The sequence below is a fragment of the Rhinoraja longicauda genome, chromosome 27 (genome assembly GCF_053455715.1).
Source record: "Rhinoraja longicauda isolate Sanriku21f chromosome 27, sRhiLon1.1, whole genome shotgun sequence".
Lineage (NCBI taxonomy): Eukaryota > Metazoa > Chordata > Chondrichthyes > Rajiformes > Arhynchobatidae > Rhinoraja > Rhinoraja longicauda.
The window spans coordinates 11,548,512-11,566,920 of record NC_135979.1 but is presented as its reverse complement, the minus strand read 5'-3'; the positions used below and the strand labels follow the sequence as shown (position 1 = coordinate 11,566,920).

The 18,409-nt window shown below is 42.6% G+C and overlaps 2 protein-coding genes across 2 annotated transcripts in view; both read left to right on the top strand.

Annotated features, from left to right (window-relative positions):
• The window catches only part of slc9a1a (solute carrier family 9 member A1a), a 37,541-nt gene extending 24,785 nt beyond the window's left edge, over window positions 1–12,756 (top strand). Inside the window, exons 10-12 of the mRNA XM_078423463.1 lie at window positions 6,279–6,380; window positions 7,427–7,511; window positions 9,735–12,756. Coding sequence (XP_078279589.1) covers window positions 6,279–6,380; window positions 7,427–7,511; window positions 9,735–10,009 — 462 coding nt within the window. The 3' untranslated portion in view covers window positions 10,010–12,756. The remainder of the gene's footprint in view (window positions 1–6,278; window positions 6,381–7,426; window positions 7,512–9,734) is intronic.
• A 4,667-nt stretch (window positions 12,757–17,423) lies between these two features.
• The window catches only part of wdtc1 (WD and tetratricopeptide repeats 1), a 38,519-nt gene continuing 37,533 nt past the window's right edge, over window positions 17,424–18,409 (top strand). The window contains exon 1 of the mRNA XM_078423017.1: window positions 17,424–17,540. The gene's annotated coding sequence lies outside the window, so the exon portion shown is untranslated. The remainder of the gene's footprint in view (window positions 17,541–18,409) is intronic.

The following is an 18,409-nucleotide window of genomic DNA, read 5'->3' as shown; positions in this document are numbered from 1 at the left end:
TAGTGTTGTGTAATGATCCTGATCTGATAAGGGGACTAGAGGTAAAAGAGCCATTAGAAGGCAGTGATCACAACATGATAAGTTTTACTCTGCAAATGGAAAGGCAGAAGGGAAAATCGGAAGTGTCAGTATTACAGTATAGCAAAGGGGATTACAGAGGCATGAGGCAGGAGCTGGCCAAAATTGACTGGAAGGAGGCCCTAGCAGGGAAGACGGTAGAACAGCAATGGCAGGTATTCCTGGGAATAATGCAGAGGTTGCAGGATCAATTTATCCCAAAGAGGCGGAAAGACTCTAAGGGGAGTAAGAGACACCTGTGGCTGACAAGGGAAGTCAAGGACAGCATAAAAATTAAGGAGAGGAAGTATAACATAGCAAAGAAGAGTGGGAAGACAGAGGATTGGGACTCTTTTAAAGAGCAACAAAAGTTAACTAAAAAGGCAATACGGGGAGAAAAGATGAGGTACGAGGGTAAACTAGCCAATAATATAAAGGAGGATAGCAAAAGTTTTTTTAGGTACGTGAAGAGGAAAAAAATAGTCAAGGCAAATGTGGGTCCCTTGAAGACAGAAGCTGGGGAATTTATTATGGGGAACAAAGAAATGGCAGACGAGTTAAACCGTTACTTTGGATCTGTCTTCACTGAGGAAGATACACACAATCTCCCAAATGTTCTAGGGGCCGGAGAACCTAGGGTGATGGAGGAACTGAAGGAAATCCACATTAGGCAGGAAATGGTTTTGGGTAGACTGATGGGACTGAAGGCTGATAAATCCCCAGGGCCTGATGGTCTGCATCCCAGGGTACTTAAGGAGGTGGCTCTAGAAATAGTGGAAGCATTGGAGATCATTTTTCAATGTTCTATAGATTCAGGATCAGTTCCTGTGGATTGGAGGATAGCAAATGTTATCCCACTTTTTAAGAAAGGAGGGAGAGAGAAAACAGGTAATTGTAGACCAGTTAGTCTGACATCAGTGGTGGGTAAGATGCTGGAGTCAATTATAAAAGACGAAATTGCTGAGCATTTGGATAGCAGTAACAGGATCATTCCGAGTCAGCATGGATTTACGAAGGGGAAATCATGCTTGACAAATCTACTGGAATTTTTTGAGGATGTAACTAGGAAAATTGACAGGGGAGAGTCAGTGGATGTGGTGTACCTCGACTTTCAGAAAGCCTTCGACAAGGTCCCACATAGATTAGTGGACAAAATTAGAGCACATGGTATTGGGGGTAGGGTACTGACATGGATAGAAAATTGGTTGACAGACAGAAAGCAAAGAGTGGGGATAAATGGGTCCCTTTCGGAATGGCAGGCAGTGACCAGTGGGGTACCGCAAGGTTCGGTGCTGGGACCCCAGCTATTTACGATATACATTAATGACTTAGATGAAGGGATTAAAAGTACCATTAGCAAATTTGCAGATGATACTAAGCTGGGGGGTAGTGTGAATTGTGAGGAAGATGCAATAAGGCTGCAGGGTGACTTGGACAGGTTGTGTGAGTGGGCGGATACATGGCAGATGCAGTTTAATGGAGATAAGTGTGAGGTTATTCGCTTTGGAAGTAAGAATAGAAAGGCAGATTATTATCTGAATGGTGTCAAGTTAGGAAGAGGGGATGTTCAACGAGATCTGGGTGTCCTAGTGCATCAGTCACTGAAAGGAAGCATGCAGGTACAGCAGGCAGTGAAGAAAGCCAATGGAATGTTGGCCTTCGTAACAAGAGGAGTTGAGTATAGGAGCAAAGAGGTCCTTCTACAGTTGTACCGGGCCCTGGTGAGACCGCACCTGGAGTACTGTGTGCAGTTTTGGTCTCCAAATTTGAGGAAGGATATTTTTGCTATTGAGGGCATGCAGCGTAGGTTCACTAGGTTAATTCCCGGAATGGCGGGACTGTCGTATGTTGAAAGGCTGGAGCAATTAGGCTTGTATACACTGGAATTTAGAAGGATGAGGGGGGATCTTATTGAAACATATAAGATAATTAGGGGATTGGACCCATTAGAGGCAGGAAACATGTTCCCAATGTTGGGGGAGTCCAGAACAAGGGGCCACAGTTTAAGAATAAGGGGTAGGCCATTTAGAACGGAGATGAGGAAGAACTTTTTCAGTCAGAGAGTGGTGAAGGTGTGGAATTCTCTGCCTCAGAAGGCAGTGGAGGCCAGTTCGTTGGATGCTTTCAAGAGAGAGCTGGATAGAACTCTTAAGGATAGCGGAGTGAGGGGGTATGGGGAGAAGGCAGGAACGGGGTACTGATTGAGAGTGATCAGCCATGATCGCATTGAATGGCGGTGCTGGCTCGAAGGGCTGAATGGCCTACTCCTGCACCTATTGTCTATTATCTATTGTTGCACAAGGAAAGAGGTTTTTGCTGAGGGAATTTGTGCAGCTAGGAACTAAATAAAAAAAGCAGAACCAAAAAAGTAATAATCACTGGATTGCTACCTGAACCACAAGCAAAATGGCAAAGGGTCGATAGATTAGAGAGTTAAAGGCATGGCTCAAAGATTGGTTTGGGAGAAGTGGGTTTGAATTCGTGGGACATTGGGCATCAATTTTGGGGAAGGAGGGGGCTGTTCCTATGGGACGGACTCCTCCTGAACCCTGCTGAGACCAGGGCCCTGGGGAAACGCATAACTACTGCTGTAGATAAGATTTTAAACTAAATAGGCAGGGGATAGGTTCAACAGATTGGAAAAGCATGAAAAGAGAAGGAAAGAGCATGAGAGGTTACTGGAGTCTCCAGAATAAGAAATATGTCAGAAAGTTTAGAAAAGGATTATTGTATTAAAAGTCATGGCTGAAAGAGGATCAGAGCTAGGAGCTGAACATCCAAGGATACAAATCCTATTTGAAAAGACGGGCAAGGTGGGCAGAGGAGGTGGGGTGGCTCTGTTGGTAAGGAATTAAATCCAGTCCTTAGCAAGAAATGACATAGGATCAGAAGATGCAGAATCCTTATGATTAGAGTTAGGAAACTGCAAGAGTAAAATGACTGACCTGAGAGTTGTATACAGGCCTCCGAAATGTAGACAGGATGTAGGGTACAAACTACATCAGGAGATAGAAAATGCATGTAAGAAGGGCAAAGTTACAGTATTCATGGGGATTTCAATCTGCAGTAAACTCTGAAAATAAGGTTGGTACTGGATCCCAAGAGAAGAAATTTGCAGACCGTGGTCGAGCCCACCAGGGAAAAGGCAATTCTGGATTTGGTGTTATGTAATGGACTAGATTTGATTAGGGAGCTTAAGGTGAAGGAACCCCATGGAGGCTATGATCATAATATAATCAAATTAAATGCAGTTTGAGAGTCAGGGGGCAGAAGTGAATGCAGTTGCTATTGTTAAGGGGAAGGTGCTTAGGTAGCTGAAAGGGACTGAAGGTGGTTGTCTCCTGGACCAGATGGACTAAACCCCAGAGTTCTGAAAGAGGTATCTGTAGAGATTGTGGAGGCAATAATAGTGATCTTTCAAGAATTACTAGAGTCGGGAATGGTTCCCAAGGACTGGAAAGTTGCAAGTGTAACTCCCCTGTATAAGAAGGATAGCCGGCAAAAGAATGGAAATTATAAGCCGTTACTCTGACTTCGTGTTTGGTAAGATTTTAGAGTCCATTATTAAGGAAATGGTTTCAGGGTACTTGAAAGCATGTGATAAAATAGGCTGAAGTCAGCATGGGTTTATTAAGGGGAGATCTTACTTGACAAATCTGTTTGAATTTTTTGAGGAGGTGACATTTAGGCTAGACGAAGCAGAGTCAGTGGATGTTGTTTACTTGAATTTTCTGAAGGCCTTTGACAAGATGCCACATGTGAGGCTGCTAAACAAGATAGGAGCCCATGGTATTAGAGGCAAGGTACTAGCTTGGATGGAAGATTGGCTGATTGGCAGGAGGCAAAGATTGGGACGAAAGGAGGCCTTTTGAGGTTGGCTGCCGGTGACTAGTGGTGTTCCACGGGCGGTGTTGGGTCCATCACTTTTTACTTTAGATGCTAATGATCGGTCCGATAGAATTGATGGCTTTGTGGCCAAGTTTACGGATGTTACAAAGATAGCTGGAGGGGCAGGTAGTGTTGAGGAAGCAAGAAGTCTGCTGAAGGAATTGGACAGGTTGGGAGAGTTAGCAAAGAAATGGCAAATGAAATACAGTTTAGCAAAGTGTATGATCATGCACTTTGGTAGAAGGAATAAAAGCGGAGAGTTGGGTAGAGGGGAATAAAAGAGGAGAGGATTCAGAAATCAGTGTTTAAAAAGAATTCGGGACTGCTGGTACAGGATTCCCAAAAGGTTAAATTGCAGTTTGAGTTGGTAGTAAGGAAGGCAAATGCAATGTTAGTGTTCAATATTGTAAGCAGTTGTCGGCTCCATATCTGAAAATGGATATGCTGACGTTGGAGACAGTTCTGAGCAGGTTTCTGATAATAATCCCAAGGAGATGTTGGTTAACATACGAGCAGTGTTTGGCTCTGCCTGTACTCACTGGAGTTTAGAAGGATGAGGAGGGGATCTCATGTAAACCTACTGAATAATTAAAGACCTACCTACAGTGGATGTGGAGAGGATGTTTCCAGTAATGGAAGTGCCCAGGACTAGATAGTACAGCCTCAGAATAAAAGGACGTACCTTTTGAATGGAGATGAGGAAGAATTTATTTAGCCAGAACGTGGTAAACCTGTGGAATTCACTGCCAGCACCGCCATTCAATGTGATCATGGTTGATCATTCTCAATCAGTACCCTGTTCCTGCCTGCCTTCTCCCCATACCTCCTGACTCCGCTATCCTTAAGAGCTCTATCCAGCTCTCTCTTGAATGCAATCAGAGAATTGGCCTCCACTGCCTTCTGAGGCAGAGAATTCCACAGATTCACAACTCTCTGACTGAAAAAGTTTTTCCTCATCTCAGTTCTAAATGGCCTACCCCTTATTCTTAAACTGTGGCCCCTTGTTCTGGACTCCCCCAACATTGGGAACATGTTTCCTGCCTCTAACGTGTCCAGCCCCTTAATAATCTTATAAGTTTCGATAAGATCTCCTCTCATCTAAATTCCAGTGTATACAAGCCTAGTCGCTCCAGTCTTTCAACATATGATAGTCCCGCCATTCCGGGAATTAACCTAGTAAACCTATGCTGCACGCCCTTCTGCTATCTGCCTTCTGCTATCCAGCCAACCTGCTATCCATGCTAGTATCTTCCCTCTGATACCTTGAGCTCATCTTCTTTAGCAGCCTCACTCATGCAAACAAGCTACATCATTTGAAAAAGCATAATTGCCTTGGTTACAACTCTGAGGCATATACCAAAGGCTGGAATACAGCAGTATTAGTGTTGATACTTGATTTTTCTTGTGTATTAAAATAACTGGCCATTCAAAACATCAACATTTTAGGAAATGGACTACAGTTTGCTTTAATTACTTATTTTTTAATTAATTATTTTAATTGTTCGTTATTTAACAAAAATGCAAATTATTTGAAATTCACCTGTTATTCAGGAGCAGCATTTTTTAACTGGTCATCTTATTTCAAACTTGGTCCCTAATGCTTCCAACTGCTGTAAGGTTAATTTGATATAAATGCTCTGCAAGTAGTTAAATTTCTGCAGTGAATGCTGCACCTCATACAACAACGGGCATAATTACAGAGACAGCACGATTCTTTTGGCGTAAGTGCATAACGCATATTCATAATCATGTTATGATAAGTTTTTCATAGATGCAACTTTTCCAATAAACGATCTTTTACACAAATAGCCCTCAGAAATGGTTTAGATTGTGATTAAACTTAGGATTCTCCTTAACACCAAAATATGTAGTAAGGAACTGCAGATGCTGGTTTAAACCGAAGAGACACAAAATGCTGGAGTAACTCAGCGAGACAGGCAGCATCTCTGGAGAAAAGGATTGGATGATGTTTTGGGACAAGACCCTTCTTCAGACTCAGTCCTATTACCTATCCAACTCGGTCTGAAGAAGGCTCTCGACCCTAAACATCACCCAGAGATTCTCTCCAGAGATGCTGCCTGTCCCGCTGAGTTACTTCAGCATTTTGTGTCTACGGTTAACCAGTTATTCATCAGGATATAGGTTACACATTAACTGCAGAATACTGTCCAGTACATGAACAATAGTTGCTGTCTGAAAAACACCTCACAATTGTTACCAGTGTAATTGTTATTTGTTGAGTAATGTGTTTTCCTGCTGTACATCGGGCTGTAGCAAAGGTGACTTTGAGGGACTGTATGTTTGAATTGGTAATCTCCAGTCTTGCTTTTCAGCTTCGATCTTACAGTCGGCACACTCTGATTGTTGACTCGTATGAGGACCAATGGAGTCAAATATTAATGAAACGTCAAAGATTGCAAAGTTTGGATACACGGGTAAGTGACTGATTTAAATTCACTGTTGAGATGAGATTTGCTTTGGTTTCTGAGAGATATTAAAATATCTGCAGTATTCAGTATCATTTTCCACTGCTGCTGTCGAACAAGTCTTGATAACAATATTGCTGCATACAAGTTTCTGTATATCTGAAAATAAACTGAAATGCTGTGTTTCCTTCTCTTTTTGGGTAAAGTTGAGTGAAACTGCCTGTATGCTTCAGAAATGGCTGGAAAATACTACTGACCTGTTTAAGAAAAGAGCAATAATCCAGTGAGGCAACAATTCCACAATAAATAAATGGGTTTTGAACAGGATCATTGTCACAAGATGAAAATCCTCTTGGTATTGAGAAAGCATCTTCAGTACAAAGGTTACAGTTCAAGATGATGACCTTTCCCAGGGTAACCTGATGACAATATGTGGTGTCTGTGCAGCACTTTAATTTGCAGCAAATGTTCAAAACTCAGCTGGCCTGGACCTGGTTAGTTTTATAGAGATCTCAGCACAGGTTTCAAAGCCACAGGACTAAAGAAAAGAAATCAGAGTCCCTGTCTTTTAAAATGTATTCATTTTTTATTGACAATTGCCAGCTTGTGTCTGGTAGGTTGTATCCAACTGAGTTGTTTGCTGGACACTGAAACATATACCAACATTGAGTTAGATCTGTATTCTGCCCACCACAGATCCACTGGAAATTATTACCCTTTAAGCAGCCCTTTAGCATTTTTGAATTTGGAAGACATGGAAGTTAGAAATAAAAACATGGATGCCAGGCTATGCATTCCAAATCTGTTGTATTTTGCAGTCCCACTGGTCAACCATTACCTTGTTTAGATAACACAAATGAAAACAAAGTAGACCAAAGGAGCCATTGTCAGACAGGATAAAGCATTGGGGCATCATGGTGAGACAAGCTGTCAACCGAGAAGCATTGTGATGCAGTTTGAATAATGTGTGTCCCATAGTTGGTTTATTAGATTTTTGACCTCTTGGACCAGAATCCTTAGACTTGTACTTGAATCCTGTGGATGGTCTTTTACAGGCAACTTCTCAGATGTTAGCTCCGCCTGCAGAATGGGAATCCCCGAAGATTTCCAGTGTAAAACTTATTACCGGAGCAATGCCAGGTACAGCCAGGACCATTATTTTACTTTCCCAAACAGTTTTAATGTGAAAGTAAGGTTGCTGACTCCTGACCAGGTTACTAGAATTACCAAAGCAGAAAATGTACATGTAATGGCATAACGAGTACATTTTCTGCTTCTGTGTCTCCTTGCCCTCCTATTTCAAAGTATCTCCAACGTAAAGTTTCCTTTTCAGACCTCTGGTGACTGCAATTTTCTTTAGAACGAAAATTCTTTAGAATTCTCCTTTAGAAAGAGAATAAAAATACAGAAAAACACAGAAGGCCATTTGACCCTTCGGTCTTTCACCACTTCAGTTTGATATTGCCGATCATTCACTTCAGTAACCTGTCCCGTATGATCCCCCATATCCTTTGATCTATTAGCATTAGAAAATATAGCATGTTCCTTGAATATATTATGAGAATGGGGAACCTGCAGAATTCTTTAATGAAAAAATCTCACCTGTTCTCGGTTCCAATTGGCATACTCTACATCCTGAGGCTGTGAAACTTGGTTCTGCACTTTTGTGGAATTGAGAACATTCTCTCCATCTAATCCATCCAGTCCGGTTAGAATGTTGTAGGTTTCTATGAGATCCACCCTCATTCTTTTCAGATAGTGTAGGTCCAATCTCTCCTGATTAATCAGTCCTGCCATTCCAAAACTATTCAAGTTGTTGCTCTTTCTCTCATGGCAAGCAGATCTTTCCTCAGATAAAGAAACCAAAAAGTTTCAAAGCCAAAACAAAGTGTTTCACCTAGACCCTATACAGCTGCAGCAAGATTCGTGCTTGAAATCTTGTTCCAATGAAAGCCTAAGTACCATTTGCCTTACTAACTGCTAGCTGCATCTAAATGCTTGCTTTCAGTGACTGATGTTCAAGGACACCCATGTCTTGTTGCATCTCTCCCTTTCCCAATCTCATCATTCAGAAAATAATATATTTCTGTTTCAGAACCAAAGTATACAGTCTCATATTTATCCATCTTATATTCCATTTGCCTACTCACCCATCTTGTCCGACACATTGGACCTTCTTTGTATTCTCCTATGTTTTTCCTCAATTTTCATCTGCACTTTTGGAAATATTACATTTACCGCCCTCATCCAAATCATTGATATATTTTGTAATTAATTTTATGGCATTCTCCCCATTCAGAAATAAAACTTATTCCTACTTTGTTTTGTGTCTGGGAAGCAATTCTCAGTTCATGCCCATGCCCCAACAATTTAGCCAGTTCCTCAGTAAACAAATGATTTGTGAGTATTTTGTTTAAATTGCTTCTGTTGGAGCATCTCTGACCCAACCCGAAATGTCACCTATCCTTTTTCTCCAGAGATACTGCCTGACCAGATGAGTTACTTCAGCACTTTGTGTCTGTCTTTGGTATAGACCAGTACCTGCAGTTCTTTGTTTCCACAAGAGGCAGTTACTGAATCTGGTGGTGCATACTTTCAAGCTTCTGTACCTTCTAACAATCGGAGGCAAGGAGAAGGAATGTCCAGGGTGGGTCACGTCTTTGATTATGTTGGCTGCTTTCAATGGATTCAGGTCTGTGGGAAGCCAGGTCTGTGTGATGGATTGGGCTACATCTGCAACACTCTGCAATTTCTTGTGGTTTTAGGCAGTGCTGACCCCAAGCCAAGTCGTGATGAAACCCAATAATGTGCTCTCTATGGTGCATCTACAGAAGTTTGTAAGAATCATTGCAGATGTGCCAAATTTCTACAATCTCCTCAAAGTATCACCTTGCTGTCGCATCAATGTGGTTGGTCCATCATTGATCGTTGGTAATGTTAATGCCAAGGAACTTGAACCTCTCAATCATTTCTACTTCGGCACCATTGATGCCAATTGCGGCATGTACTCCACCATACTTCCTGAAATCGATAACTAGCTCCTTCATCCTAAATCTGTACTGAAATGTCAGTCTGGGTTTTGTGTTAGCTTTTGGAGGGAAACTTGAAATCTGATTTAAATGGGCAAAGGTGGAACTTCAAAAATGCACATTATGCCCTCATATGCCTGGATAGCAACTACTTATTCTTTGAGTAAACTGATTGTCTCTCAGCTACATTACAGCCCAGACTAACATTTATAAACTTAAAAGTGAAGTAGGTGTCAAACGTCACAATGTCAGAGTTTAAAATCAGATGTGCATGAAAATAACCAAAATGAACTTTGAGACCACAACACTAACCATCCTCCCTCTCTTTGTTCAGAGCTTGAGCCCAAGGAAGATGCTGAAACAGTGCTCAAGACATCTGGTGGGAATCTGCCAACGATCACTGTTAATTTAGCCGATCCTCCCTCTAGGTCAACAATTGATATTTTAAGCAAATCTTCTACGATAGAGGAAGAGGAACCTTACGATGATGGAAAATCACAATCGTCAATCTCACGAGCTACATCCAGCTACCGCATCCTGCGTTTTGTGAGTGACCCAGGACCAGATAGTAAACCTGAGGAGGAGGAGGAGGAGGAGAGTCAGTCATAGAGCGAACCAAGGTGTAGGAAGCTGCTAAATCTCTAACCCCTACCAAAGTTATTCATCATCCCAAACTCTGTGTGAAGTCTTTCTCATAATGTATTTCCAGAGATAAAACTCCTCCTTGTTTGTTCCTATTATGTTCTGATACCTGGGCAGTGTAAACACCAATCTTACAACGGGAAGTAAGGCTCAAAGAAAAAAAGCCCTTAAATTGTCTTTGTGGTAAAGATATTTTGGTTGATATTAGTGAGAACCAGTTGATTTAATTATTGTCTGGTCTCCAGGATAATTGCCATTTATTAATCCAGGTGTTGTTTCCTGGTAGATCAATATCCCTTCGCATACCCGGAGCTGGGCCCGATAATAGAGCCACAGACATTCTGGTGTTTGGCCCTGATCTAAACATAGCTTTACTCAAGCACACAATATATGTCTTGCAACCAAAGATGAAATGTATTTTTCTAGTTGTTATCAGGGACATTTCATCAGATTCTATTAAAGTAGATCAATTTTATGTTGTCTATTCCAGTTGTGATAAAGATAATCACTGCTAAATATACTAAACTTGTCTGACCAGTGACAGTATTTCAACTTGTGGAATGCACTCAAATTGTTTGTGGTCAGGGACCAAATGTACTGGCACATTAAACCAATTTTGGTCCAGTCAATTATTCCAGCCAAGCCAACAATGCAGTGAACACTGGAGTGGGGTGGGGGTGAAGTGTAGTGGAGAACAGGAAAGGGGGAGCGTCCAAGTGCAGTAGGGAGGTAGTAGTTTAACAAAATGTAGTGGGGCGGGTCTGAGTGGCTAAGGTGGATTGAAGAAATAGTTTAGCTAAGCACATTAAGGGGGAGAAAACCAGGGAGCAGGTGTGTTTTGATTGAAGTTAATCAGGATTGGGGGGGGGGGAATATATGGCCAAATGTAGTCAAGCGTTAGTGTGGAAAAGAGTGGATTTGGTCTGAAAGCAATTTGTACAGTTCAGGGGGCCAAGAGCAGGGGTAAGAGACAGTTGAGGGTGAAGTGATTGGGTGGGTGGTGTGCTTAAATTGAGGGTGAGGCTGTGGGCGGGATGGGATGGGTGATGGTTCAGGTGCAGTTCAGCACAATTTGTATTTAAGTTCGCTTGGGACTTTTTGTAATATAATACAAGCTTCAAATCAGCAGCACCAACACTAATGCTTTTGTTTAGTTCCCCTGTGTTGAAGTGGAGCTGAGGCTTGAGGGTCAGATCAGGCATCAGCTATTACTTTGCATTGGGAATCCAGCCAAAGCTTGGAGAAGTTGTGGCACTCAGTGAAATTTCTGAATTTTTGCTGCCTGTCATTCTGCTGCTTTCCAGAAGCGGGAAACTAAATGTTAGCAAGAGAAAGATGGTTGAGAAAGGAAACGTGTTGATGTTAAATGATTTGCTGCTCTTAATGATTTGCTTTCAAGAATATTAACTAAGCGATTAATTGATGCACTTTTTCCAAAATAACTTGTTTACATAAGTTTCAACACAAGAAGAAAAATAATTTTATTTGTTGTGCTGCAGGGTATTTGGAGGTTCTGGTGAATTGCTATAATGCTGGGAGGTTGATTTTGTTTTTTTTATGCTTGTTTATCAGATGCGTCTATATTTGTTGAAAGCCATATATTCAATTAATTCTAAATATTGCTGTGTCTGTTTCAATGTCTCAGTTTAACAGCTTGGAGCATTCTTCCCCTGCACCACTAGAGAATGCATCAAGTGAGGGCTTTAGCTGAGATCTGTATGTCGTCGGTTTCTATATGTGGGTTTGGGCAGTTGGTCCCATGAGATCATATCTCAATCAATGGTCTCCTGTCCATCTCAGTTTGGACTAGAATTCAAGAAAGCAGAATACGGTCACAGTCACTGGCTTGAATAAACAGTGTGTCCAATAACAGCAGATATCTGGAGCAGAGAAGCTCCATTCTATCAAATGTCTTCTCAAAAATGGATTAATAAACTGCAGCCAGGTTATTAACTGGTAAATTTGAGTTTAGTTTGAGAAAGGTTTGTATGTAGAAACTTCTACATATGGGATTCACTTCTAGGAGCAGATCCCCAGCAACGTGATTTACAGCTCCAGACTGCCTAATGGTCAATATCTCTGCATGCTTCCTTGGTGAATAATCCTTACTTGGTAAACAAACACTGTGGGGGTGCTGTGTGTACCTGAACATGACAGAGATTGCCTACAAGCACTGATACAAGCCTGGGGACTCGCAACAGACATGATTTGAAGGGGTGAATTCCTGAAATGTGACAATGAGAACTACCTACGCAAATGAAACAGCTGGAATTGCACCACCTTCCAAGCTGATTGAGACGTATTTCATGGCAAAGACAAACTCCATGCTAAATAGCTGAGAGTGGGTTAAACATGGCACATGGCCTGATCCGCTGAGAATACCTCTGCACGTTTAGATAGTGGATGACCCTTACTTTGTTGAATAAACAGCCAATGCCTAGATCAGCAGCAATATTGTCTGATGTTGTGAGTTTGAGGGCTTTAATTGCAATTATGTTAGTGCTTCATTATATTTAATGAAGTTGCTGAAATCTAGTGGATGGTAAAAAATAGTTTTCAGGTGCTCCAGCTGCTTGTGGCATTTCTGCACTGCTCTGATGTGTAGCTCCAGTACTTGGTGTCACTGATTCCCAGCCCACAAGGTGGCAACCGTGTACCAGCCAAATGCAGGAATCAATTTTGATACTGTGTATATAACAGAAACATATTATTAATAAAATTATATACATTATTTTATATACTATGGTTTCATTTATAGATAATTTACATTTTGTAATATTTGGAGATTCTCCAGTATCATAACGATAAGCGCTTGAACATAAAAGATTTCTCCAGAGATGCTGTCTGACCCACTGAGTTACTCCAGCTTTTTGTGCATCAGCAGCTCCTTCCTACACAAAAGAATATGTGACATGCTTTAAAATCAGATGCAGATGAAAGGAGCAATTAATTAATTGCCTGATTTACTGGAAGCACCTTCAAATCCAAGTAGCAGGCAAATTGGAAAACCCAGCTTACACAATTTAAAGAGCTTTCCGTTTAATTTTTTTCATATCCAAACATTTCTTTCCAAATATATATGGGGTTTGTTTTTGGGGTTTTATTGGAAATATATGGCCATATCTTCATCACTGGGATTGGAACTCTATCTGAAAGCTTTGTGAAAGTACCTTCACCAGAAAGAAGGCAAAGGTTCATGAAGGTAGTTCACGCGTCAAGGGAAATTATGGATCAATAAATACTAACTTCATCTGTAACAGATGTTACAGATCTAGATGTGGATCTGTAACATCCACATCCCAATAAATGTGTATATTTTAAAATTTATGATTAATATGTAATTACAATTTAGCAGGTTATGCAGGATCTGTGGAGAGATAAACCTTTAACATTTCACATCAATAACCTTTCATCAGAACTGGAAAACATTAAAGTTTAGGGGTAGATGCAATGGTTGGCGCAGCAGTAGATATGTTAACTTACAGCGTCAGAGACCCGGGTTTGATCCTGATTAAGGGTGCTGCCTATACGGAGTTTGTACATTCTCCCTGTGACTGTGGGGGTTTTCTCTGGGTACTCTAATTTCCTCCCACACTCCAAAGAAGTACCGGTTTGTAGGTTAATTGGCTTCGGTAAGTTGTTAAATTGTCCATAGTGTATAGGATAGTGTTAGTGCACAGGGTGATCGCTGGCTGGTGTAGACTCGGTGGGCCGAAAGGCTTGTTTCCACGCTGTATCTCTAAAATAAAGTCCAAATTATAAAACGGAGTAATGAAACGAAAAGTAGGAAATCAAATGGTATTGTCAAGGAGATATAAATGAGAATAGTGGAATCATTAAAATTGTTCAACTTGTTGAGTTCACTAGACTGTAAAATGCCTAGTCGCACTGGACTGTAAAGTGCCTAGTCAAAAAAGGCTGTTGTCCAGCTTTCATTCAGCTTTGATGTTTACATTCATTGCAGCCTGAAGAAAGGTCCCAACCGTCTGAGTTCTTCCAGTATTCTATATTTTTGTTTCAGAATCTAATGTTCCCAATCTCTTGTTTTCAACTGTTGTTTGGAGGTCTCCATTTATGAAGTATTGACCATCTTCCCTTAATATAAGACTATTTAAAATGATCCTATTGAACTAATTACCCCTAAGCTTTTTATGCGATGGAAAATGAAAAAAACTGCACATGCTACAAATCTGAGAAATACCCAGAAAATGTTGGAAACACTAAGCAGATGAGCCAGCATCTGTAGAAAAAAGAATTCATATTTTTAAAATTATTTATGGAGTTCCTTGATCAAATATATTAAACCTGCTAATACTAATGTTTACTTGGCCAATATCTATATACTAAACCTCTCGTTTGTTTGTTCCTGAACTACAGCCAAAACGGTACACGATAGCGCGATAATTTTAGGCCCACCTTACTCACCGACGTCCCTTTGGTGCTAATGGAAGAAGTTTAATTGAAATCAGTGTTATATCTTTTAAGTTATTCACATTTTAAAGTTTAAATCTATCTCCTAGGGAGGGATGGACGGGGAGGGAGGATAGGGGGGTTGAGGGGGATGAAGCGGGGGGAGGGAGGGGAGGAGGAGGAAGGGGATGGGTGGAGGGAGAGGGGGGAGGAGAGGTGCTGCACCAATGCAGGAGAGGTTTGGGCTAGTATGAAATGAATCTCAATTATGGTGTTCATTTTTATCTACAAGTCTTCCCTTAAGAGCTCTTGACTTCCAAAGTGTGGTTCACCCATCCATGTTGCCATCCCTCCACAAGTATTATTGGCACAGCTTGCAAACACATCTTTCAAACATTGCACATTATGTCTTTCCCTCTATTTCTGGCTGACACAGTAGATTGTACTTGTCAAAACAATGCAAAAAAAACTTTAAATTTATTCTCACTCCTCAATCCATCTGTCTGTCTTTTGCCTTTCCCTCTCCATTAACAACAATTTATGACATGTGAGGCATTAAATTATTTTTTACCCATTCTATGTCATTATTTAATATACCTCTTAAGTCACCCATGAACCTTGGCTCCAGGGAAAAGCCCAGCATATCCACTCTCCCCAGAGTCCTCCATTCCAGGAATCTGCACTCACCAGCACCATCACGCCCTTCCTATAATGTGGCACATATGTGCTAAGGTACCCCTGTTTTGCCTGGCCCCTGCAGGAGGGGCTGTTATGGGATGCTGCCTTCGAGGTTATGTTCTAAGACCAAGTTTAGAGAACATTGGTTTGTTTCAAATTCATCCTCACCAATTGCTACCTATTTTCTAATATTTAATTTAATCTGTTGGCACTGATGGAGAAACTTGAATCTATTGCTGTGCGGTGTTGTTTGATATCGTGCCCAAGAAACAAAAGCGTGAAATGAAGATTAACTATTGATTTAAGTATCAAAGGAGATTGTGATCGACAAGCAAGTGAAGCAGTACACATACACCAGTATACATTGATGCTGCTGAAGTAGAGATGGTTGGTAGTTTCACGTTCTTATGAATAAATAGCACCAGCAATTTGTCCCATCAGGTAAGAGGTACAGAAGTTTGAAAATCCTTACCTGCAGATTCAGGGATTTCTCCCCAGGTATTATCAGACAACTGAACTGTCCTCTCACCAACTAGAGAGCAGTCCTGACCTCCCATCCACTGGAGAAGGGTCTCGACCTGAAACGTCACCCATTCCTTCTCTCCAGAGATGCTGCCTGTCCTGCTGAGCTACTCCAGCATTTTGTGTCTACCTTCGATTTAAACCAGCATCTGGTTCTTTCCTACACAACAAATATCAAAATGCTGGAGGGAAAAACAAAACACGGGAGGAATTTCATGGGTCATGCAGCTTCTGCGGAGTGAATGGACAGACAACATTTCATGTTGGTATCCTTCCTAGGAATCAGACAAATTAATGTTAAATATTGATGAGAACTTCCTTGTATCTTATTCCAGTCTGTAGGAGTGTCCAATTGATCTCATTCCACAAACTGGAGTGTCAATAGACAATAGACAATAGACAATAGGTGCAGGAGTAGGCCATTCAGCCCTTCGAGCCAGCACCGCCATTCAATGCGATCATGGCTGATCACTCAATCAGTACCCCGTTCCTGCCTTCTCCCCATACCCCCTCACTCCGCTATCCTCAAGAGCTCTATCCAGCTCTCTCTTGAAAGCATCCAACGAACTGGCCTCCACTGCCTTCTGAGGCAGAGAATTCCACACCTTCACCACCCTCTGACTGAAAAAGTTCTTCCTCATCTCCGTTCTAAATGGCCTACCCCTTATTCTCAAACTGTGGCCCCTTGTTCTGGACTCCCCTAACATTGGGAACATGTTATCTGCCTCTAATGTGTCCAATCCCCTAATTATCTTATATGTTTCAATAAGATCCCCCCTCATCCTTCTAAATTCCAGTGTATACAAGCCCAATCGCTCCAGCCTTTCAACATACGACAGTCCCGCCATTCCGGGAATTAACCTAGTGAACCTAGTGAACATGTCCAGTCATGTTCACAAGTCATATGAGCAGAATAGGCCATTTGACCCATTGAGTCTACTTCACCATTCAATCATGGCTGATCCCTTAACCCCATTCTCCTGTCATCTCTGTGTAACCTTTGACACTATTTCTAATCAAGAACCTATCAATCACTTCTTTGAAATACACAAAGTCAGCCTCTACAGCCGTCTGTGGCAATGAATTCCACTTGGATCCTGTTCTCCCGTTGGAGTCCAGTCCTTTGACCCTGAACATCCCATTGGAATGTCCAGTCCTTGGATCCTGATCCACTCCCTTTTGGAGTGTCCAGTCCTTGGATCCTAATCTACTCCTTTTGGAATCCAATCCTTGAATCCTGTTCCACTTCCTGTTGGAGTCCAGTCGTGCGATCTCCTGTTCCACCCTCTGTTGGGAGTTCAGTCCTTGAATCCTGATCCACTCCCAGTTGGTGTCCAGTCCTTGGATCCTGCTCCTTTGATCCTCATCCACTCCTTGTTGGAGTGTCCAGGTCTTTGGGTCCTGTTCCACTCCCTGTTGTAGTGTCCAGTCCTTGGATCCTGATCCACTCCCTATTGGAGTGTCCAGTCCTTGGATGCTGTTCCACTCCCTGTTGGAATGTCCAGTCCTTGGATCCTGATCCACTCTCCGTTGGAGTGTGCAGTCCTTGGATCCTGCTCTGCATCCAACTCAGTGGCTCCAGCCCCGGTTTCCATGGTTACCACGCTCAAAACTATATTTCCCAAGATGCCGCTGTCCCCGCCCACATATACGTAAATACCCCTAAAGGTGCTGATTGGTCAGAGGCTGACGATTGGGACGGATTGCAGCTGTGATTGGATAACGCGCTGCCAATCAGACGAGGAGCGTCGCAGATGACGAGAAGTGGGCGCGGCGAGCAGGCGTAGTGACGCAGTTTGTGTGCGCGGAGAGCGGCCTAGCGGAGCCGAGACCGGGGACCCACCTCAGCCAGTTGACGGTGGACTTAGCGGCTACATGGAGGCGACAGGTAGGCGGCCACCCTCAGCCGCGAGCGGATATCTGCGGCCGGCCTGTGACAGAGCTGTTGGCAGTAGCCCGCCGCTGGACACCCGAGCCCCGAGACATTCATTGTCGACAGGGAGAGCCGAGGGCCCAGGGGAGGCGGCCGGGGACGCCAGCACAGGATTCGACCCACCCGGGATTCGACCCACCCGGCACGTCCGACACCCTCTGCACGACCTCGCCCTGCTCCCCCGACAGCCGTTGTCACCCCACCCCCCGGGCCATCAACAACGGCAATCGTGGTGTAGTAAACATTATAGCCATAACATACTCGCCGTTTATGATTGCCACCTCGGCCCTCCCTTTCTGCCCATGTCATCGCTTTTTTACTCCCCACTGCCGGTGTCACGACCCCAACGGCACCCGCTGTTGATTTTCTACTGGATTTTCTCCAAAGTTCCCATTCCACCAATTTCACTGATCCCTCCTCGGTCCTTTGGTACAACAGCCACCCTCTTTAAGCACCAACCCCACTCTCGACCTACCTCAACAGTGTTTTCTGTCCATTCTTACATAATAATAATAATATATTCCTTTATTCGTCCCACACCGGGGAAATTTACAGTGTTACAGCAAGTGGGTAGCAAGAGAGCAAGAGATCATTCATTATAAATAGAAGATGCATAAATTGTCATCAGTTTTCCATGTGTTCTTCTTAGCTGTTATTGTTGACTCATCTGCTGGGAGCAGTGCTGGTTGTGCAGTCTCACAGTAGCGGGAACGAAGGACCTACATCTCTCCTTCATGCACTTGGGGTGAAGGAGTCTGTCACTGAAGGAGCTACTCAGTGCAGTGACAGTGTCCTGCATGGGGTGGGAGTCGTGGTCCAGCAGC